Raw genomic sequence first — 17851 nt, 5'->3', positions numbered from 1 at the left:
TTCCCAAACATGTGGAGCGGTTGGTCATGTGGCAGTTCCTGCAGTGGTGGCCCCAGGAGGGGACAGAGCTGGTTTCTCATCCCTTCCCGGCAGAGCTGGATGTGGCCCAACTCACCATCATGGGCCTCGCCACCATCATGACGCTGCTGTCGGTTGCGATCTTCGTGGAAGAGGTTTTCTACCTCACCCGCAAGATCCGCTGCCCCATCAAGATGAAGACCCTCTGCTGGAGCAGCTCAGCCCCTACGGTGAGCTGAGGGTGAGGGTGGTGGGGGCCAGGGCCACCCAAGGGCTGCCAGCCCACAGGAGTGCGGAGCAGCAACGTGCCAAGCTTGTGTCTCCCCCAGGTTGTGTCTGTGGTCAGCTGCTTCGGGCTGTGGATCCCACGCTCGATGGCTACCACAGCGTGAGTATCACCTACCCCTGGGGCAGTGGCACCAGGGAGCCCACAGGGCCTGACCTGCCTTCCTCCTCCTCCTCCACAGATACTTTGCTGTCTGCTTCTACCTCCTGATGCTGGTCATGGTGGAGGGCTTTGGGGGGAAGGAGGCAGTGCTCAGCACCCTGAAGGGTGTGCCCATGGTTATCAGCACCGGGCCCTGTTGCTGCTGCTGCCCCTGCCTGCCCCAGATCACCATGAGCAGGTGAGACAAAGCTGGGGTAACCCCCTGCCCCTGGGGAGGGCTTTCACCCCCTGCTTCTGATGGGGTGAAAGAGAAGCCCCTGGGCAAGGACTTGGGGACCTCAGGGTGCCAATGGTCTCTCTTGCTGTGTCAGGAGAAAGCTTAAGCTGCTGATGCTAGGGACTTTCCAGTACGCCTTCTGCAGGGCACTTGGTGTCTTCCTGGGGCTGGTCCTGGCCACTGATGGGAACTACAACCCTGCTGACGTGAGTGCCAGGGCACAGGGATGGGCAGGGTGACATCCTGGACTGGGACTTTCCACCAGCCCTTGCCTTGCCCAGCAGCTCTTTCAGCCCAGGTGTGTTTCTGTGTGTCCCCCCTAGATTTCAGCAGAGAGCGTGGCCCTTTGGATCAACACTGTGGTGGGTGCCTCCACCCTCTTTGGGCTGTGGGCCCTGGGCATCCTCTTCCGGCAGGCCCGGCTGCACCTGACCGAGCAGAACATCAAGGCCAAGTTTGCCTGCTTCCAGGTGAGCCCCCATCCTGCCTGGCTCCCGCAAGGCAAGGGGCTCCAACAGCATGAACGGGATGAGTGGGAGATGGGGCAGGCTGTTGGAGAGTGGGGAAAGTGAAGGGCAGGAGCCTGGCAGTGGTGCAGCCCACACCACCTTGAATGTTGGTGGTTGTAGATCCTCCTCCTCCTGACGGCACTGCAGCCTGCCATCTTCAGCATCCTGGCCAACAGTGGTGGCATTGCCTGCTCACCGCCCTTCTCCTCCAAGGCCAGGTCACAGCGTAAGTCAGGAGATGGGGGAAGCAGCGGTACATACTCCTGGCTGAGCCCCTCCATTGCACATGGGGAATGGGCATGGTGGATGAAGACAGCTTCAAATAATCCCTCTCATTTTCCAGAGATGAATGCGCAGCTGCTGATCCCGCAAACCTTCATCTTGGCAGTTGTGACACGGATATACTACCGCAAACAGGATGACAAGCCGGGCTACCAGCCTGTCAGCTTCGTACCCACAGGCACCAACACCAAGGCATGAGCATGAGAGAGCAACTGGGGTGCTAAGGGGAAGAGTGAGGTGAGGGGCTGTTCTGCCCTATACAGCATCTGCTCCTCCTCTGACCCTGGGGAGCTACTGGCAGCAGAGGAGGCAGAGGGGAAAAGAGGATCTTGGCATGGGGTAAAAGGGTCTGGAACCTGAAAGCCATGAGCCAAAGGGATCCATGAAGCCACCTTCAGCCTGGAGGGCTCTTATCTGGCACTGAATAAAGATAAATTTGTACCTGAGGCTTGTGTTGGTAACTGGGCTCAGACTGTCTCCTGCCCAGGCTGGGTGGGAGATGACTCCATGCAGGGAGAAGAAGATGGAGCCCCAGCCAGCACAGTCATGGCATGGGGCTGTCACAGCATGTTCAACACCTGGCTGTAACACTGACCCCTGGGTGCTGCTCGCTGGGGTCCAAGGCAATGCCAGGGCAGCAGCATTTCCTCCTGAGATTTTTGGTTGCGTTGGGCCTGTCCCTGGGGCATGTTCCCCAGAGCAGTAGCTGTTCCTGAGAGCACAGTGGAAGCATCTACATCTGCCAGCCTGGGGCTAGGCAAAGAGGCCTCGAAGCACCTTTGTAACACAAGCAATTAGTTAATGCTGCCTTAACCAGCCTTGCCCAGAATATGCTCTGGTAGCAGTATCTGCTCTACATTTAAAACAGAGGTGGGGGTGGATATCAGGAGGAATGATGGCTTGCAGAAACCACTAGGTAATCTTCTGATCCCCAGTGAAGCATCTTCTCAAACCACTGCTTAAGATGGCAACTCAGGAGGCCACAACAGGAGCTGGCTGTGTTAGGATGGCAGAAGGGATCTAGCACATGAGTAAAATGACTTTACATTTATTTAGCTAAACATCAAAGCCAAACATCAACTCCAGAACAAGCCAGTAAGACAAATAGTGGGCAGAGGCCCATACAGAGATACCACCACAGCAAACATTGACTGGGAAGAACCAGCTTAAAGCAACTGCTGCGGCGGGACTGAGGTGACAGCAGGACTGGGTGATACAGCATGGCTGGAGACGGGCAGCAGATGCCAGATCATCAGTGCTAAGACCAGAGCCTGCTGCAGGGCACCACCAAAGCTTCCCCTGCCCTGCACCCTGGTGTCTTCCCACTGTAATACCTCTGGCCAGAGCAACCCATTGGGGAAGCAGTCAGCCAAAGCCCCCAGCTTTTATTTCATTGATTCATTCTGGGGAAAAAGCAAGTTTTCTGTCCCATGAGAAGGGGCAAAAAAAAGTGACTCAGAGCTTTTTGCAGGTGGCTGTGTTCAAAGTGAAACTGCTCAGCTGTAAGATGTGCTGGTGTTTCATTATGAGATTGCCAAACTTGACAGCCTCCTGGCAACAGTATATGGCCTTTACTAACAAGACTTTCTAGGCATCAGCAGAAGCGCTGAGACCCAGCAATCTCCTGGCTTTACCAAGAAACAACACCCAGGCAAGAGCAAAATATAGGACTGTTTCCCTCAATCAGACAACCAGACCCAGCTCCTTACTTGTGGCAAGTAGGAAACCCAACCCACACCTTTACATCAGGGAGCCCTTGGTAGTGAGAAACTCACCCTGAGGACCAGGTGCAAGACATGGGGTCAATCCCACCAAAATCACTGCTACTGCCAAGTGTATTTGGTGCTCTAGCACCTGCCTCTGTCTGCAAGAACCAGACTGCACAATAAAGTCCTCCATAAAATGCACAAAATCATTTCAGTACAAGTGTGTGCCATACTTTTCCCAAGACATTAAAGACCTTCTCCTACAATTCTAAGCAATATGCTGTTAAAGTGCCATGCTCTTTATTTCTTGCTTCTACCAGCATCCTTGGCACCTTCCAGCTTTGCCCTGCTGCTCTTTGCCATCAGAAAATTCTCTCCCAGGGGCTGGTTGCTGGTGCCAGCAGCCTTACTGCCACATCTACAGAGGAAGCGAGGTAGGGCTGTCTTGCAGGAGTCAACAACTCTGGGTTTAGCAGCATCAAACTCAACACATTCTTCATTGCATGCTAGTAAAGTTTTATTTTTCCACCACTCTACCTCTTAACTCCACACTCAGTTCCAGCATGTGTCTTCCAGATGCTTCTTCTGAAGAGTGGGATGGGTTAGGGGTGTGCAGGACAGCCCCAGAGAAGCTGCACTGGGTACATCTATGGATAACAAGATATTCCTGGAGAACTTGACTCACCTGTTTTGCCCAAAGATCAAGCTCTGTCCTGTTCCTCATAGGACAGGGCAGTGGTGAAGATGAGGCTGGTCCAGCAATCCATATGGAAACAAAAATACAAAGGGGGGAAAAAAAAAAAAAAAAAGAAAAAGAAGACTAATCTGGGATTTGAGTTTCCAATTTAATTTAAGTGCAAGGAGGAAGCAGGGATTATTGGTTACAAGAAACAGCTCTGTTATTTCAAGCTACATGTAAAACCATAGCTGGCTTCTTACCAAGTACCCCAGGTTTTGCACAGAGACTGAGAAATACATTAAGGTCTCTGCAGAACAAATCACCATCCAATACACCATTGTTATCCGAATTTACAGAACACTGTTGCATAACTCATGTTTAAAACAGTAGTAAGGCTCTAGAGCAGCTTGGCCTTTGTGATCTGGTTTGGGAAAGCAATCCAACACCCATACTGAGGGAAGGGTGAGGATGGGAAGGTGGGGAAGATGAGGGAAGATAGAATGTGGGTGATATAAAGTAAGTGCTCTACCACTCAAACTAGGGGATTCACAACTGGCTTGTGCCAAGTGGCAATTATTTGCTCCTTATAGCAAAAAAATTCATAGTAGCCAACCACGCTCCCAGAGCTGTACGCATCCCTGCTGAGAGAAGTCTAAAGTGGCAGATGAATAATCCCCATACCAGCTCTGGCCTCAACAGAAGCACAGAGTCTCTAACAAGCCCCCTGGGCAGCATGACAAAGGATCAGCTAGATGAAAGCTGGAAAGAAGCAGCAGCCTGCTCTTACCACAGGGCCACTGCATCCGTGGAAGCATCGCACTGTGCAGAGTCTGTGGCAGCACTTGGTGATTTGCCTACTTGCACCCACTGCTCCGCAAGCCCTGAATCCCACTCGGAAGATCTCTCTGCAGTTATTGCTGACTGGCTCTGAGCCGTCCTCTGCTCCCAGCATTGCAGGATACAGGCAACTCTGCCCAGCAGCTCCACCCAGAGACAATGGATATCACAGGCAAATCCGAACAGAAAAGGAAGCAGGAGCTTGGCAGCTACATGACAGCAAGTCCAGTCCCTCCAGTGCTTGCTGCAGGGACAGAGTACACTGACCTGCTCTGTGCACAGGCATGCAGCACGGGGAGGGCAGCTGCCCACAGGGAGCCACAGGCCACGAAGCTCAGTGTTTATTACAGACGTGACAGCAGGCATAACCTGGACCATGGTTTCAAATGAGCAGATTACATATTTAAAATGTTAATGCAGCTCTCTGACGCTCCTTCTGGCCTTCCTCAAGGAGCAGAATAAGCAGGCACTGATTCGTGAATTTATTACGCAAGCCAGGTAACAGTCACACGGGACTGGGACCCTTCACTGGGGTAAAATGTGCCCTTCATCTGTCCAGCTGCACACACCAACACAGGCAGCAAGCTGGCTGTACGAATTCACGTTCTGTCGTTACAGCAGCGACTTCACGGCACCAGTGTAAAGAACTGCTCCAGCCCTTACAGCACAGCAACTGAAACACAAGCACGCACAGAGCACAGTCTTGAGGCACCGTTTGGACAGAGAGTAAAACTTATTACACACCAGAGACTGGGACAAGGAACTTCTCAAAGGAGTACACATATTTGTTTGCTGCCTGGGCTCTCACACACCTGAGGAAACACGCAGACAGCAAGTGCCCTGAAGCAAAAATTCATTCTCTTTCCAACAGCAACTGAGGGCTGAATTTTAGCTCAAGAGTTAGCAGTCTTCCTAAGATTAGCTGAAAAGGCCTTTCCCCTGCAGCCCTGTACAATTTGGAGCTGTGAATGCTGCATGCTTATGGGGTGTGTGACTCTACAATGCTGTATGTTCCTCCAGGGTGTAACTCCTGTGTGCTAAGCTGGTAGTCCCCTACTCAGCACTACATCCTCATTGTGACATGCTGGGAAGCTCAGCTAAGGGGCAGATGAGCAATACAGCATCTGCTAGACAGATGCCTATGGGCTCCAGTGCAGCAGAAATATCTCCATTTCCTAGAGGCCTCTTTACACCACCGCCTCCTGCATGCTCTCAAGGTCATGCTGGTTGAGAAAGCGAGGGGTCTTTCATTTGGCAGTGGCACAGATACTGCCTTGGGGTGGGGGGAATAAGACAGAGGAACTGAAGGAAAGAAGAGACACATGGGTCTTCCCACTCTCCCTTCTTGCCTGGAGGTTTAACAAGGGAAAAGAAACCAAAACAAAAGCCACGCTTGAGTGCTATTCTTTGCGCTTTAAAAGTATTTTCTAAAATATAAAAATGATCTTCAACCTGGAAACCACTAGAATGTAAACAATAAAAAGGGGAGATGGGGAGGAGAAGGGACAGGAGGTTTGAATGTGCTTCCAGGCAGCAGCCCTTGCTAAGAGCAACAGGTGCCTCCAGTGTCCTGTGCTCACCGTCAGCCCTGTTCCTATGGCTCTCTTGCTCATTTAGAGTTCCCCAGTGGGTTCAGACTTAGGATGTGGCGGTTAGCGGTTCACAGCAAATCCCGGCTGGTAGCTTAATCCTCTTCATCCTCACTGATGTCATAGGTGACTGCAGACTCGTTCCTGGAGCGGCTGGCTGGCGAGGAGGGAGGAGTCTTGGTTGAAAAGGGCCAGCGGAATGAGGGAGATGGGGAGCGGTCGTGTGTGGGGCTACTGCTGGGACTCTGCTTTGGGCTGATGGCCTGCAGCATCCGGCCCTTGCCCTCCTTCAGCATGTGTTTCTAGTGATGGAAGTGGGGAGACAGTTAGCATGGCTCAAACAGCAATGGAAATGGATGCTAACTACAGCTTGTGCAGCATTTTGGGTTGTTTTGTCCCTTCAATGGTTCATACAAGAACAGAAAAAACCCAAGCACTGCTCCAGACTTTGGAAACCACATACAGGGTAGTTATCACCCATTTTCTAGCACTTCTAACATGAAGCACCTGTAGTATTTACCCAGCCGTACAGGAGAGCCTGGCATCAAAACTAGCTTTAGACTCATCCTAGACCAGCAAGTGACAAAGCGACCACCAATCTCTTGGCTGCTCAGTAGCCCACAGGACACAAGCTGGAGTTTACAGACCAGCTTACAGGACATGGGGACTTTTTGTGCTACAATTGTAACTGGCATTATCCAGTTGGAAAGTGTGAGGGCTCCCTGTAAATAGGCTGCCCAAGTCTGGGACAATTTTCCTGCAGACTGGCAGCACATTGAGCACTGCAACAAACTGTGACCCTTTGCTCTGCAGACCCTGGGCTCCAGAAGCCCTACAATGACTGTCAAGCTCTCCAAGATCCCCTTTTCCCAGAGCAGCTCCTTACCAATGCGCCTTCTGGACCAAACATCTCCAGGAAATTGCCGATGAACTCCCGGGACTTCTCTTCCCACTTCTGAATGAGATCAATACTCTTCTCCTCCACTTTCTGGACAAATTCCTTTGACTTCTCCTCTACATCCTTCACCCTCTTTTTCACCTTATCCACACGCTCCTGGAGGTGATATTTCTTCTCCTGTACAGTAAGCGTTGGATCAGAATACAGCTCAGCAGATCTGAGTGGTGACCACCTCTGCTCTGTGTTATTACACTGAACTGCTGTTTAAGACTCAGCATCTCCATTAGTCTTGTGACACTTCTCCTTCACCTCAGTGATACTTCTTCCCTAGACTAAATAGCAAACATAGCGGGGCTGTGAGATGCTTTGTGACAGGCACTGGCACAGCACACAGTGTGAGACTAAACGCAGAGATTATCACTATCTAATAGAAGTGCATGGAAGAGGGAAATATTTATACAATATACCGATTAGATTCAAGTGACCTGCTGTAGGTCTCTCTGCATATCATGATAGCACAAGTCTTTTTGCTGGCTGTTTTTAAACAGAGGCAGAGTTACGTGCCAAAGAGAGGCCAAGCAACCATTCTCTCTCCTGTTTTGTTTTTGTATTTGACTGTATTAACAAAAAAAAAAATAGGCATAGTATCTGAGTGATAAAAATAAAAGCCCAAAAACATCTACTACTTTACATCCAACATCAAAGGGCCTTCTGCCACGTATTCTGCTTGTGGGCTAGAGCTGCTCAACACAGGATCGGAGCCTGTCCTTCTCTGCTACCCAAGCACTGCTGCTCCTGAAGGAGCTCCAGGAAGGGAATAGTACAGCTAGAATGGGATCAGACTTCATCTTAACAAATGACTCTACCTTAAGAAAGTTGAAGAGGAGAGAGATGACACACAGCAGCTGCTGCCAAGAACAACCCACACTTCATTCAATTCAAGAAAACACACATTTCACCACGCACCCTGGCTCCAGCTCTTTCAACAGGTAAAACAACACCCAGACACTTCTGACAATGGAGCTGTATTAGCAAAACCCCAGCTCCTCTGGGTGGGTCTCTGAGGCAGAGGCAGAAGAATTCTTAATTTCTACTCCACGGACACTGGTTTGGTGCATCTGTTTAGCTCTGCAGACTGTCCTTTTACTGGCATATGGCAGGACTGTGCTACCACTAGACAGACTCTCCATCTCCACACTCTAAGATTCTGCTTCACGCAGCTTGTGGTGAGAGACACTTCAACTCACGTTTATGAAGCTGACATTGAGCTCTTTAGCTGTGTAACCCCGCTGCAGGTTCCGTCTGGCATAAACATCATAGTCCCGCACGATCCTGGTGATGATATCTGATGTTGAGATCCCCTCAGTCCTCTGAGTTGGCGCAAACATGCCTAAAGTTGGGGAACAGGACTCAGGACAGCTGTAGCAAGACACATGCCAAAAGAGCTGCTGCCACCTCTAATAGGGAATAATCTCTCCTGTCAAGACCTCACTTCCTAACTGTTCTCGCACCACCACATCTTTGCCCTTGATTGTACAATACTAGGGTCCTCCTTTCTGAGACTATGAGGAAGACTTAAGTAAGACCAAAGCATCTCAAATCCCTGTCAAAATACCACGTACTCTACTGAAAAGCTTTTCACTTTAGCTGGTGACTATAATCCACTGCACAATCCACCCACTCTCAGAGCCTGCTGGGCAGACCTTGTTCCCAGGGGAGCACTGCCACTTTCCCAGGCATAATTCTGCCATATAGGGGCACAGAAGAAACTACAGCAGATCTTTGACAGGAAGCCCTGGAGAATCTGACCCCGACCCACCTGCTTCTTTTATATGCTTATAAACATCATCGCTACCAGCAGAAGAATAGGGGATGTCATCATGTGCAACGAAGTCGATCTGAAAATTAAGAAAGCAATAACAGTCAACATTTTATCCTGCTTTCTGTCAAAGGATGGTAACTTTTTGCTCAACACCTCAACGCAGGCGTGTGACAGAGAATAGCAAGACACTTTCCTCTTGTTAAAAAGCAATGCAGAGCAGTCCCAAGTTCTCAGTGGTAATTGTATACTAATTGTAAGCACACACCAGAGAGGAAAGGCTGGGACTAAGGACACAGCTGTTTTAAGCCCCACAGAGAAATGGCTTGTTAATGCCAACAAGGTTAAAAAACCTAAGCAAACTCCCCTGAGACTCCTTCCCCTCCCAAAGCAGTTCAACAGATGTTAGAGACTCTTCTCACTTTACCCTACTGACTGATAAAAGACTCTCAAGACAGCTTGCCTGGTTTCCTGCTGCAGGGAAGCTAATGTAAATCTAAGTTGCTCCTGCTGTAAAGGAGGGAATTGGACCAGACATCCTTCAGAAATCCCTTCCAACCCATCGTCTCCCTACCGTGTTTCACACCAATCTATAATCACCATCAACTTCTCCTGGAACAGTGAGAAGCCTCTCAGGCTTTTTCACCATGTCACAACCCCTACCTTATTTTAACATTACCTGTCAGCTCAGCAAATGCTTCTAGGCTCCCAAGAAGCCCACTTGATTCCCATAACCCAGTTAGTTACCTATTTAAGTCAACAGAAACTGGTTGACCAGGCAGAGGTCACCCCCATTGATAAATTCTTGCTATAAACAGCCAGCACAGAGGCTAATCAAAATGCAGAACAGATCAGATGTCACAAATTACCCTGTGCTCTGCCAGGAATTCGGGGGTAAGTGTCCACGGCGCATTTCTCACCACTTCATCCACATAGCGACAATGCTGCACAGCGTCATACCGCTCATTTTCATTCATTACTGTGAAGCCCTTGAAGTTATGGGTTAGCTCGTCACTGCAGACTGAAGAAACAGGCAGAGAAGAGTGAGCCTGAGGTACTTACCACACTGCTTTACTGTAAAAAGACCTTGCACACACTCCTGCTACGCCAGGCAATGCCAGCCTGGTTTTGGCAGGCTGACGAAGTGTGATGGCACTTTCAAATCCAGATGCAAAGCACCAAGAACAGTGAGCAGTGCAGGGAACTTAGCTCCTGCTCAGTTCTAGGAAGGCTGTTGGGTAATTTCTGCCCAAGCTGGGTACCTACATGCCAAGCCCTCAAGGTCTTTGTCAATACAGAAGACAATTCTCCTCTGTGAAATGGCACCTGGGGGCATATTGGGCAGAAATCTGCTTTTTAACCTGTGGATGTCTCAGGTTTGGGAACTGAAACCCATGAAAAAAGCCCACTGCGTAAGCTTCCGATTTCATAGAATGCCATAACCTCAGTCTATTTTTGGAAAGCTGTACTAAAACAAAGGCTGAGTTCACAGAAAATCAAGTTAGCTTACTTATGTTCTATGAGAAAGTAAACTAAAAACTCTTCCAAATCTGCAATGTAAGAGGAGGGAGTTTTATTTGGTTATCATTCAAAAGTAAACAAGGCATTAGCAGTCTCACTGGCATTGGATGTATTTAACTTCTGGACAAACAGATGATAGAGAGCGGGTGAGATTGCTCCCAGCTTGAAGCTGATGTTCACTGAGCTGCGGCCTTGTCTCAGTTCCTGGTTCAAGGGAAACAGTTCATTGCCCTCCACCTCCTCACTAGTCTCCCAAAGGCAGAGAACATGGTTACATACCTTGCTACATTAAGACATAAATAGTTTGACATGTTTGAGGTACAACATTTATGTTCATGAGGATGTCTTTCCACCAGCAAGATTTCTAAGCTCAGTGCATTTTGTAGGTTGGAGTGACTATTTCAGCTCTCCTCCCTCCCTTCCCCTTCCAGACTCTACTATAGCACACACAAAAAATGCAGAAGTACCACTATAAAAATGCCCTCAGCAGCAAGCGGAAAGGAAACAAATCACACACAGATGTTACGATTGCTCTGTTGCAGGAGGATCAGAGTTGCAATTTGCTTCAGGAAGCTAACGGTTGTTGAGAAAAGTAGTTAAAGGTATTCTCAACTCTGATACTTTAATGTCATTATGCAGCCTGATCAGAGGTCACCTCCTGATAGACAACATGCACAGCCTGACGTGTCTTTAAGGTGGGTGAAGTCATGGGCACAGAGGCCAGTATACTACAGCAGCCAGAAAAATGGGTTTCATTTTTCCCTGTTATATTCCTGAAGGAGGCCTGGCTGAAACACCTCTTCTAGCTCCCCTTACGCAGCCAGCAGGATATTCCTGGCAGCAACTAAAGACCTTTGAACCTAACAGACAAAATAGGGAACCTTTATTTGGAGAAATGGGGCCCCCACTGACTTCCATGGCCACATGCCCAGAAAACTGTGACCTCCACGCTCCTAGCGGGACCTGCTAGGGATTAGCCACAAGCAATCCTCAGCAAAGAGTTGGAGTGGGGAAGTGACGTGCACCATGATACAGGTGACACAGAGCTCAACCGGCCATGGAGGGACTGTTACTCATCCTTTAACTACCTCATTCAAGAGGCAGATGTTCAATTGTCCCTAATATATTCTGCTACTCAGATGTGCAACTCATGGATATCTGTCACAGTGTGATAAAAAAAAAAAAATTCTTTTCTTTAAGCACTCATTTGCCACAGGATATCTTTCTGCAGACGTACCCAACTCTCAACATATTGCAGTAAGACTCCAACAACATCTGGGACAATTGGCTGCAGTGAGAGCTGCTTTATGGCCAGTGAGGCCATAAAGACAAAAACCCTACTATGCCATCTGCATGCATAACCACAGATGGAGGTAAACTGTACTCCTACGACAGCCAAAGTCAACGAGGTCACTCCTTACCTCCAACAATGAGGTATGTGTTTGGGAAGAGGTTCTTCGCTTGCATCAAGGCCCGGGCATGTCCAGAGTGAAACAAATCAAATATTCCATCGGCATAAACTCTGACGGGGCGATCCACTGTGCCAAAGGGACAGAGAAACATTTGTGAGGCTTCCTTCCTGGAGAAGCAGCTGCTGCTCATGCCTGCATGAGCCTTCTAAAAGTCATGGGGATGATGCAGAAAAGTGGCAGAAAGCAGAGCTGCAGCCAGGAAAAGTTTGTAAAGACCAATGGCTGGCACTCTGCCTTTCCACATGGAAACAAAAGCAGCTCAGCTGAAATACAACCATATTCAAAGATAGACTCAAAGCCTACCACATATCCACTGAAACAAGCTGAAGGGAGACCAAAGGAAAACAAACCCTGAACATCTCCCTCCTATGGAAACCCAAACACAGCATTCATTTTTTGCACAGCAGGGAGCTACCAGAGAGGAACTGGCCTAAATGTTTTGTAGGTGCCTGATTTCCCCCTGCCAGCCAGGATAACATCTCAAGACCATTTCAGTTTCCTCCTCTGCAGTCACTGCCACAGCTACCAGTCTAGCGGAGGGACCAGACTGTTCTAATTCCCCACCACTATCATCAGCTTCCCCAGACCATGAAATGTATGGCTCTACCCAAAAACTCAGCCCGACTACTCAAAGAAAACACAAAGGTTGGGTTCTTAAGTTAAAACTAAGCAGACGAGTCACCTTGAGGACAGCCTCTTTCAATCCCTTTTCAGCAAATCCACCTCACTAAAGATGCCAGGAGGCTTTGGAGAGCCAAGGATCTGGAGATCTGAGACTGCAAAAGCCTTCTGTAAGCCAGGAGAGGACTGGTCCTGGCAGGCCCTTATGAAAGTACAGTCATGTTCTGGAAACTGTCTGGGACATACTTCTCTTTCCTTCCATACCGACAGCAGCTATGGTTCCCGAGCACAGGCATAAACAGCAACAAGGAAGCATGCACTGTATTTTAGTCTTAGCAGGCAGGAGAGCCACCACTACTGAAATCAGAGACCTTAGGCAGGCTCTGGACATTTTCAGCTGTGAAACTGATGTGGACTGTGAAAGGCATTGGATTTCCAGAACCTCTGCAGGAAACCACTGCCAGGTCTCATCAGCAGTCAGGTAGGTAGAAGTGCAGCATTTTTATTGTCTCTGTAGACATAACAGAGAGGCCAAATAAGACAGCACGGCCTGCACACTCTGGCAAGAGAGGGCAGCCATCCTTCAGGAGTCAGCCCTGCTTCTGCCTCCCTTTTAGACTTGCAAAGAGAACAGCTTCTCCCAGCCTGGTTTAGAGAATAAAAGGATATGTTCTTGTTCTGGGGCTGGCCTACTGTATTTAAGAACAGTGACTTTAATTCAAAGCCAGGCTACAATGGGACATTCTGGAAAAAAGATATATGTTGGTTTTGTCTGCCCTTTTCAAGTTTCAGAAAGGATGACTTTTAAAGTGTTTAACTTTAAGCTGCTTCAAAGTTGTACAGAAAAATGTTCAGCTCTGATACTATTTTATAGCTGCCAGCGGCACGGAAGGGCTAAACCACAAATACCTGTTTGCATCAAATGAATAGTCTCACTGGTGAAGGTATGGCTCCTCATACACACGAGCTCCAATTTCAGTTGTACTGGCAGAACAATTTCACATGGGTACAGTTATGTAATCACCAAAGCATTGACTAAATCACTGACCACAAAACTGGTCTGACACACAAGGTTGGTTTGCTCTCAGAGATATCACAATCATACCTGCATCCCACCCCCCACCATTTATAAAATCCCCTTCCAGTCTGTTTTTCTACTTACAAGGGGTCCCTCTCATTGCTTCTTCATATGTTACTCTGATGTATGGCTTGCTGTAATCGATTTCCACTTCATCTGAGAACGGGGCTGGTTCCCTCAGTCCCTAAATAGCCAGAGAAGGTTACATGTGAGAATGCAGTATGTAGCAGCAGCACTGCCACTGCTGTGTCGTAGTCACCAAGTGACTTGCTGTGTCTCACTGTGCACAATTCAAACACATGTACTAAAAGACTAATTAGTGTTAAACCTCAAAAGACCCCTGTAGGGTGATTAGCCTGAGTTTAGAGACAAAAAGAGAGAGAGAAAAGTGGAGTTAAGAAGATGGCAGTCATACTGGATGCAAGAGAACAGGAGGCTCAGATCTGCAGCTCGTAAAACCAGACTTTTGACAGACAACAGTTCAGAGCAGCATAAGCCAAGCTTCATCAAAGCTCACTGTCACAGCTCCAGCCACACCAACCCAGGCAAGACTATCACTCTGCTGTGCCTGAGTGCTTGTGCTATGATGTACAAATCGTAACAGCTCCTTGATTTGATTATATGAATGAGCAGAAGAGCAATACCAACAGCAGCACTAATTCCCAGGGAACATGTGTATCATCACCCATTTCTGAGCCATACACACTGAGAGACTGACCTCGATCTGCAGCATCTACAACTGTTGCAGGCATCTACAACTGTAGATACTACACCTTAGTATCTACAACTGCTGCAGGAAAACAACTCTAATCTGCTAGCTTGTTTAATCAGCAGCTGAAGTCCAGGTATAACTTCTGGCTCCTCTGAAGGAAAACAAAACATTTGCCCTTCCCATAATAAAACAAACAGCCCCATCTCCTTCTAGGCGGAAGGTACGTGGCAGCAATGGATGTCTTTTTCCCAAGCCAGAAGACTACGAAACGAGCTTGCAGATCATTACAATAACACCTTCAAGCTGCAAAAAGCTAATGAGCCATTTCCTCTCCGACTTCCTGTCCCATTGCAGCATCCTGCCATGGTGCCCAGCACCACTGCAACTAGAAAGACTGCTACTATTATTGCTAATGGCATTCCTTATTGCTAACGTCATTCCTTATTAGAGTGCCCAAAGTGAAGCACATGGGAAAACAACCACTGACCACTACATTCAAGCAAACTGCTACTGCTGAAAATCTCCTTTAACTTACTGAGGCTCTAGTACCCGTGTCTCACACACAACCTCCTCTACCAGGATCCTTACTGTTAGATAAAGGCCTGCATGTCTCTGCTTTCATCATTGCCATTATACCTGTGACTTGTGAATAAAACAGATTCTTTGCATTTGGTTGGCACATACCTGATGTAAAGCTAGGAATAAAAGCATAAAAAACCCTATCAAAATTATTCGATGATCACAGAGAAATGTCCTCAAAAGGTCCTGCCAGAGTCTTGCCCTTCCTCTGCAGTGTCTACAAGGGTCAGGACTCAACCTGATGTGCACAATACGATAGGCTTACACGTCAGCAAGCTTGCTACCACCATCTGCTGCTGAGCCCCGCTGCCTCAGGGGAACACTGCTAGCCAGGTGTTGAGCTGGGAGTGGTAAAGGCATCAAGGTAATGTCACAGTTAGGCAACTCTATTACTCTTGCTGTAATAGATAAAACTTTCACAAAACAAGAAAAAAACCCCTTTCCTCAGGAGGTCTGCACTAGCCCTCTGGCTAAAAAACAGCCAGAAAGTTTTGAGAGTGGCTAGGTACTATTTGTTGTGTGCTGTTCATAGACAGATGCTTTATTTCTAACACAGGACAGACACCAACTTGAAGAGCAAGTGATTCCCATGGAATAACCCGCATACACCTCCTTCCTTACTGAAGTATATGCGGTGGGTTTTGACAACAGTCAAGGATATAAAGGCTCTGAGGGATAAGCCATGCAACAGCTCGAGCCTCCTTCGCCAATGCTTGCCTCCCCAGTTCTCATTGTTGGTGCTGCCCTTGCTTTGTTACCATCTGCCAGATGGTCTGGGACAGCACTGAAGTACTCCTGAAGAGCAAAACATTGTTATCAAAGAGGAAAGCTGCAACACATCACCCAATTTTGCCAAGGACTATGACCCCAGTATGACGTGGCAGGGATGGTAGCTGGCTTTTGACAGAGATAAGGAAAGAGCAATTAGAGCACACGTGATAACACAGGACAGCTCCAGGAAGAGGGCAGAGAAGATCTGTAAAAAGTCTATCATCACCACAATATTGTGGCAAGGACAGGTTGAAGTCAGCCCTTTACACTAGTATTAACTGGCACAGACTCCCTTTAGAAGAGACACCAGTGGCTTCAGCTTGCTAAAGCTGTCCCAAGGTTGATCTAGACAGAGAAATTTTCCTGAACACTCTCAAAGTACCAGCAACATAAATGCAGTCTCCTGCTAGACCAGAGAATCAAAGGAGCACTTATCTTCTGGGTGTTTCAGAGGGTGAATATTTTCAACAGACTGCTTCTGCAGGTGCTTAGAGACTTCAGACCTTCCTGCAGTTCCCTGACTTGAACAGGACTGCTTTCTGCGAGGTGCATAGGTTCTTACATGCTTGTTTGGAGTATTTCTCCCTCCCACTGGGTTACTTCATAAAACCCACTTGTGAGAAACGAATGCTTGCTTCTCCATGAATATATATATTCATGTCTGTTCAGGTTCAGCTTAAGTGACTATAAACAAGCTAGATACACCACAAAAGCAGCTTAGTGACACTTTCCTTAGGACTAATTTAAGCCCACGTTGTAAGTATGTTATTAGTACGAACAAAGGAAGATTTTAAACTGGCTTTGCAAGAAGGATAACTGCTGTCATTTGATTCTCCCCTACCCCCCACAGAAAACCCATCACATTTATCTTTCTGCTGTTACAGCTCAATGTCCTAATCTCGCAGGCACCTAAAGCTCCTATCTCTGCTTACTTACGAGTGAGCGCCGGGACATTTTTGGAGGGATTCCATCCAGCTCTGTCGCCCCATTGGGGCCAGATCCATCTTTTCTTCTTTTACGGGAATTCAGCCTGGAGGAGGTTGGAGGCTCCATCTTGCCAAGCACACACAGTAAGAACTGGAACAAAATGAAGAAGAGAGGGAGAAAAAACCAGTAAAAATATTTCTCAGCTCTTCCAAAGCAGAATCAGTCAACAGCAGGCACAGAGTACAGAAGGTCAGCGCAAAGACACAACCACCTAACAAGGGGCTTAGCCAGTTGTATTTGGCATCAGCTGCCAAGGCTTGACAAACAAGGCCTGGTGGGAATACTGAATCATTTAATGCAACTTGGAGCTGTTCTGCAGAGAGAAGTGTGCAGCAGCCAGCTGTCTGGAGAGAAACTCAAACAAGAATTGCAATGCAAATTATAAATCATTACTACAGGGCTAATTATACTATTTTAGCACCTCAAAAGCAACCTAAGGATTAAGGCATGCCTCATCTGCATGCAGCCCTCCCCTAGCTCTCATTTCAATGAATGCAAACACTCTTCTAACCTTCTGTGCCCCCTACCCACCCATCAAGACAGTCGGTGGGTGTGCTGCATCCCTGTGCAATCCTGATGGGAGGAAGAAGCAGGTTTAAGCAGCAGGGTAAGGGAGAGGGAAGGGGTGCAACCCATGGTCATAACTTCAATAACTACCTGGCTTGCTGTTTGCTTTGTTGCTTAAGACCAAGCTGCAGCTCCTCAGTGGGGACGACTCACCTTGGGATGGTTGTCACCATGCTCCCCTCTTGTCCCCTGTCCCCACTGCAGTGGTGACTCAGCTGATGGTGAAAAGCAACTGCTGATACCACATTAGGGGCATACTTACTGCTGGTACTTTATGTACCAGGTTGTAATTAGCAGTGGTTCAGCTGAACTGCTTCTGTGATGAACTTACAGACAGACCACCAGTTTAGGACAGAAATCATGACAGCTATCTGTGCTGTTGAGCTGGAGTCATTGCACATTCCCAAAAGCGACCTGGAGCATTAGGAGCCCAGCACTCCATACAGCTGAAGCAAAACTAAGGATATATAGAAAGACATGGCACCAAACATTCCCTTTTCAGCTGCTGCAGGCGTTAGAAACAGGTGCTACATTTGCAAAG

The 17851-nt window shown here is 48.1% G+C and overlaps 2 protein-coding genes across 3 annotated transcripts; one reads left to right on the top strand and one right to left on the bottom strand.

Annotated features, from left to right (window-relative positions):
- Positions 1 to 26: 26 nt before the first annotated feature.
- Positions 27 to 1672, top strand: SLC51A (solute carrier family 51, alpha subunit). The gene is made up of 7 exons (XM_010010012.1): positions 27 to 248; positions 348 to 406; positions 486 to 644; positions 778 to 889; positions 1007 to 1153; positions 1313 to 1418; positions 1536 to 1672. Exons 1-7 carry the CDS (start codon positions 27 to 29, stop codon positions 1670 to 1672), a joined length of 942 nt encoding a protein of 313 aa, XP_010008314.1.
- A 4638-nt stretch (positions 1673 to 6310) lies between these two features.
- On the bottom strand, positions 6311 to 17487 carry PCYT1A (phosphate cytidylyltransferase 1, choline, alpha). 2 transcript variants are annotated; one of them, XM_010010010.1, is made up of 9 exons: positions 17464 to 17487; positions 16693 to 16833; positions 13779 to 13878; positions 11945 to 12061; positions 9872 to 10023; positions 9003 to 9081; positions 8431 to 8573; positions 7172 to 7360; positions 6311 to 6587 (listed from the first exon to the last, which is right to left on the bottom strand). In XM_010010010.1, the coding sequence occupies exons 2-9, from the start codon at positions 16807 to 16809 to the stop codon at positions 6381 to 6383; spliced, it is 1104 nt and encodes a 367-aa protein (XP_010008312.1). In that variant the 5' UTR covers positions 16810 to 16833; positions 17464 to 17487; the 3' UTR covers positions 6311 to 6380. The 2 variants fall into 2 exon arrangements, with proteins under 2 accessions (XP_010008312.1, XP_010008311.1); XM_010010009.1 differs by lacking the exon at positions 17464 to 17487 and adding an exon at positions 17105 to 17133 and having other exon boundaries at positions 16693 to 16834.
- Between the last annotated feature and the right edge of the window lie 364 nt (positions 17488 to 17851).

Source organism: Nestor notabilis, unplaced genomic scaffold, assembly GCF_000696875.1.
Source record: "Nestor notabilis isolate BGI_N333 unplaced genomic scaffold, ASM69687v1 scaffold21172, whole genome shotgun sequence".
NCBI classification, from domain to species: Eukaryota; Metazoa; Chordata; class Aves; order Psittaciformes; family Psittacidae; genus Nestor; species Nestor notabilis.
The sequence above is the reverse complement of the archived record's forward strand: the minus strand, read 5'-3'. Positions and strand labels throughout refer to the sequence as shown.

Bases quoted from the DNA above. Each gene is read 5' to 3' on its own strand.
- SLC51A (XM_010010012.1), top strand. From the start codon at position 27: ATGTGGCAGTTCCTGCAGTGGTGGCCCCAGGAGGGGACAGAGCTGGTT. The intron at 890-1,006 runs GTGAGTGCCAGG...TGTCCCCCCTAG, and splicing joins GGAACTACAACCCTGCTGAC to ATTTCAGCAGAGAGCGTGGC. The intron at 1,154-1,312 runs GTGAGCCCCCAT...TGGTGGTTGTAG, and splicing joins CCAAGTTTGCCTGCTTCCAG to ATCCTCCTCCTCCTGACGGC.
- PCYT1A (XM_010010009.1), bottom strand. From the start codon at position 17,133: ATGATTTATAATTTGCATTGCAATTCTTG. The intron at 7,361-8,430 runs GTGAGTTGAAGT...CTTACTGTACAG, and splicing joins TCAATGTCAGCTTCATAAAC to GAGAAGAAATATCACCTCCA. The intron at 6,588-7,171 runs GTAAGGAGCTGC...TTCCATCACTAG, and splicing joins TTGGTCCAGAAGGCGCATTG to AAACACATGCTGAAGGAGGG.